This window comes from Haliaeetus leucocephalus, unplaced genomic scaffold, assembly GCF_000737465.1.
Source record: "Haliaeetus leucocephalus isolate CR32 unplaced genomic scaffold, Haliaeetus_leucocephalus-4.0 Scaffold186, whole genome shotgun sequence".
Taxonomy (NCBI): domain Eukaryota; kingdom Metazoa; phylum Chordata; class Aves; order Accipitriformes; family Accipitridae; genus Haliaeetus; species Haliaeetus leucocephalus.
In genome coordinates, this window is record NW_010972622.1 from 890,294 (window position 1) to 894,751 (window position 4,458).

General features: G+C 68.5%; 1 protein-coding gene across 1 annotated transcript; it reads right to left on the reverse strand.

Annotated features, from left to right (window-relative positions):
• Positions 1–8: 8 nt before the first annotated feature.
• Positions 9–2,932, reverse strand: CS (citrate synthase). Its single transcript, XM_010565183.1, has 11 exons — positions 2,894–2,932; positions 2,513–2,560; positions 2,296–2,403; positions 2,149–2,214; positions 1,934–2,065; positions 1,661–1,849; positions 1,301–1,500; positions 889–1,018; positions 698–799; positions 415–624; positions 9–298 (listed from the first exon to the last, which is right to left on the reverse strand). The coding sequence occupies exons 1-11, from the start codon at positions 2,930–2,932 to the stop codon at positions 128–130; spliced, it is 1,395 nt and encodes a 464-aa protein (XP_010563485.1). The 3' UTR covers positions 9–127.
• Between the last annotated feature and the right edge of the window lie 1,526 nt (positions 2,933–4,458).

Here is a 4,458-nt window from a genome sequence, read left to right on the forward strand (position 1 = left end):
CCCCACAGAGGCCCCCCAGCCGATGCCCGAGGAGGGGGGGTTCAGTGCCGAGTCCGTCCAGGGCCCAGCACGGCAGCGCAGCATTCCCTGGGGAGCAGCGAGCCACGGCCCTGTCCCTGTCCCTTCTTTACCCAGATTTGTAGCCCACGAGCTGCATGAGGCCCTTCGTGCTCATGGACTTGGGTCTCTCCAGGGGGAAGCCCAGCGCCCGGCTCCAGATGAGCTGCGAGAGGACGCCCAGGGCCCGGGAGACCCCAAAAAGCACCGTGTAGTAGTTCATCTCCTTCATCCCGTAATACTGCAGGGGGAGAGGGGGCCCTGTTAGGGTAGGGCAGCCCCGCAGGAGGGGGCAGCCAGGACCCGACACCCCCTCAGGGAGCAGTGCTGGGGCAGGACCGGGACCCCCGGGCTCACCTGCAGCAGCACCCCGCTGTGGGCATCCACGTTGGGCCAGGGGTTCTTAGCCTTGCCCTGCTCCAGCAGCACATTGGGGACGATCTTGTAGAGCTGAGCCACCAGCTTGAACATGGGGTCCTTGGGCAGGTGCTTGAGGGCAAACTCCCGCTGGCAGGTGTAGCGGGGGTCCGTCTTCCGCAGCACCGCGTGCCCGTAGCCCGGCACCACCTACGTGGACACGGGTCAGAGCCTGGCACCAGCCCAGCCCCAGTCCCTTGTTCCCGGGCAGGGCCGGACTCACCCTGCCCGAGTTGAGCGTGTTCCAGATGAAATCCCGCAGCTTCTCATCCGACACCTCCTGGCCCAGCTCCTTCTGCAGGTTGGTCAGCCAGAGCAGCACCTCCTGCGGGTGCAGCAAACGGAAGAAGGGGTGAGAACAGCGGCACGCAGACGGACAGACAGACAGGCAGACAGACGCGTGGAGGTGCCCACCTGGTTGGCGAGGCCATGCAGGGGCCCGGCCAGCCCGTTCATGGCAGCGGCGAAGGCGAGGTACGGGTCGGAGAGGGCACTGCCGACCAGGTGACTGGTGTGGGCGCTCACGTTTCCCCCCTCATGGTCACTGCAGGGGCGAGGGGCCGCGTCAGGTCTCCCCCGTCCCCGCTGAGGGCCCCCACAGCTGCGGGGACACCCCCCACAGCAAACACCCCCCCCCCCCCCCCCCCGTGATGTACCCAGAACAGCACAGCCCTGCCCCAGGGCTGCCCGTGACCCCACACCAGGTGCCTGGTGACACCCCCAGAGCAGCCCAGGCATGTCCCAGGACCTGGCCCCATCCCTGGCCCTGGGGCTGGGAGCAGGGCCAAGTCCCCGCCTGCTCCAGCTGCTCCTCCCAGCCCTGCACCTGTGGATGGTGAGGTAGAGCCGCATCAGCTCGATGAACTGGGGGTCGGTGTAGCCCAGCATGTTGGTGAAGTTGTGGGACCAGTCGAGGTTGGGGTCGATGGCCCCGATGCTGCTGCCCTCACGGTACAGGTTGCGGTAGATCTTTGCAGCGACGCAAGGCAGCTTGGCGATCAGGTCCATGGCGTCCTCGTAGACAAACTGGGACAGGCGGGGTAAGACGGGGCGGCTGTCCTCCCTGGGGGGGCTTGAGCCACTGACCCCCCGCACCCAAATCTGCACCCATGCCCTGGCCCAAGCTCAGAGTTGGGGTGGCTGAGCCCCCCCCTACGCCGCACCGGGGCGCCTGGTCCCCCCATACCTCCCAGTACTTGACGCGGTGGATGCCCTCAGCGTAGGCGCGAGCAAACTTGCTCTCACTGTTGAGGGCGGTGATGGCGGCACTCAGCTGGGACATGGGGTGCAGGTTGGTGGGGAAGTTGTCCAGCATGGTCACCACGTGGGAGGGCAGCGCGGCACGCCGGGCCCACTCGCGGGAGAGCCAGCTCACCTGCAGGGTTCAAGGGGGTCTGAGCTGCAGGGCAGGGGGCTGGCAGACCCCCCCCACCCCCTGGACAGACCCCCTGCGTGTTACCTGCTCCTGGGTGGGCACCTCTCCGGTAACCAGCAGCCAGAAGAGCCCCTCGGGCAGCGGCTCCTCTCCCCCTGCGGCTTTGGGCAGCAGCTTCTGGCACTCGGGGATGCTGTAGCCGCGGAAGCGGATGCCCTAAAGAGCCCGGCACAAGCGTCAGCTGCTGCAGCGTCGCCCACCCAAGGTGGGTGCCTGAGCAGGGCAGGGTCAGGCCCTACCTCATCGGGATCCAGCACGGAGGTCTCATATATCAGGCCCTTCATGCCCCTCATCCCGCCGTACAACTGGAGAAGGGCAGAAGGAGGTAGTTACTGGCTGCGGCACAGCCCAGCAGCCCCGGCGTGGCACAGCATCCCCCCACTCACCATGTCCACCGTGATCTGCCCGATGGCCGTGCTGCCATGCTGCTGCCTGAAGCTCTTGACTTTTGCCTGCTCCTTGGGGATCATGCTGGCAAGGACGTCTTTCAGGTTCTGGGAAGAGGGGAGGGGGCCATGAGCCCTGGCACCCATGGGGGGGCCGAGCACATGCGCCCCCCTGCTAGCACCAGAGAGGGGTGACAGCAGCGGGGGCTCCTCTTACCGTGGCGGCACTGGCATGACGGGTGGCAAAGAGGACGCACGGTGCATTCTGCAGAAAAGCAAACACAGGGACTCGGTGTTACCCGGGGAGAGCCCTCCTGCGCATCTCGGCTGCCCTGTTTTGGAGGGGTGTAGCCATACAAGTGGCCCCCCCCCCCCCCCCGAAGCACCCCCACCCCCCCCCAGAACGCAGCACAGCTCCCGTAGCAGGAGCCGCCCCGTGACTCCCGTCTCACAAGGACGCTGCGCCCGGCAGCCACGGCGGCTTCCCTCGCCCACGCATGCTGGAGATCAGAGCCAGGCAGGTTCAGCCGGGCCAGGCAGCGCAGGGGGGCGGCGCGGGTCCCCTCGGCGCTGCATCGCGTTCATTCACATCACGCACAACGCCGGCCACGGCCGGAACCGCTGCAGAACCGGGCATTGCACCGAACAAACCCGGCAGTGGCAAACGCGGCCGCATTTTGCTTCCTGCTCTGCAGAGCGCGGAAGTGGCCGGCACGAGTGAACTGGTGCCGCCGGCAGAGCCCTGCCAGGCCAGCACCGCTGCGGTTTTCCTGCACTGGGGCTCGGCAGGCGCTGGGGAAACCGATCTTTGTTCCTCGCCCGCGCGTGGCAGCCGTGGGGACTCCGGCCGGCGGGAACACGCTGACGCAGTCGGGAAGCCCGGGCCTGGCATCACCCCTTGTCCCTGCCCGCTCTCCCTGGCAACACCCTGCCCGTGGCAGGGACACAGGGCTCGCCCATGCCCGAACCCACTCACAACCACCCAGGTGGGCAGCAAGGAGGGACAAAGAGGGCCGGGAGTCACATGGGGTCACCGCTGTGCTGAAAGGCCACATCCACACCCAGCATCCTGTGCCTTCCCCCGGCAGAGACCCCCAGAGCCGGGGCCAGCCCCCGGCGCGGAGCTGCGGCAGGGCCTGCGGCGCAGCCAGAACATGACTCTCTTTTTCCACTAGCTCCCAGGAGGGACGCAGAGGGGGGCCAGTGCTGCAGTGAGCCCCGAGCCCTGTGTACGGCCAACCCAGTGCCCCATGAGCCCCCAGCCCGGCTGGGGGCACCCCGACACCCCGAGCGTGGCTAGAACCGTCCGTCCACTCAGGGCGACTGCGCCACGTCCCCCCGCAACAGGCGGCACCTGGGAAGGGAAAATGCCAGCAGGAACAATGGAGGCAGCAGCTGGAAGCCCAAGGTCAAGGCGGCCGCTGCTGTCACTGCAGGAGCCCCCGCCGCACCCCGTCTCACCCCGTCCACGGGGCACCCGCACGGCTCGTTCCATCCGGGCCAGGCTGTCACAGAGATGCCGCTGGCTCAAGGTCACACGTGTTGGCGGTGACACCGAGCACCGGCTGACGGGGCTGGGACAGACCCAGCCGCTGCCGGACCCTCCTGGGTGCCCCCGCTGCAGTTTGGGGGTGCAGGAGCCCCCCCGGGCTGTGCCGGCCACGGCTCGGTGGAGGAGTGGCCACGGTGCAATAGCTCAGGCCACAGGGAGGAGGAGGAGGATGGTGGCAGGACGGTGGGTCGGGATTAGGGCGCAAGCCGGCGGGGTGGCCCTGGCTGCGGGGACAGCGGGTGTAGCGGTCCCCCCAGGCAAGCAGGGCCAAGTGGGGCACAACAACACACCGGGCCGGGCCCCGGCTCCCAAAATAACGCCCGGTCGATAGAGACACCGCAGTGGCCCTTATGAAACGCTGGGGCCGCAGCCAAGGCAAACGGGCGGGGGGGGGGACAGGGGCTGCCCCAGCACTGCACCGGTGCTCCGTCCCCCCCGGATCGCCCCCCCCAGCACAGCCCCGGGCCACACGGGGGGTCCCCTCGCTGTGACCCCGTTGCCCTCTACAGCACGGGGCCGCTGGGGAAGGTCGAGGGGGATGGCACAGGGGGGGACTCCTGCCCCCCCATCCCCTCACTGCCGGTGCCGCCCGGTGGGAGCCCCCGGGGCTG

Excerpts from the sequence above, each read along its gene's own strand:
- CS (XM_010565183.1), bottom strand. The coding sequence starts at position 2,932 with ATGCCCGGTTCTGCAGCGGTTCCGGCCGTGGCCGGCGTT. Across the intron at positions 2,215-2,295 it reads GGCAGATCACGGTGGACATG|TTGTACGGCGGGATGAGGGG; the intron begins GTGAGTGGGGGG and ends GCCCTTCTCCAG. Across the intron at positions 2,066-2,148 it reads CCGTGCTGGATCCCGATGAG|GGCATCCGCTTCCGCGGCTA; the intron begins GTAGGGCCTGAC and ends CGGGCTCTTTAG.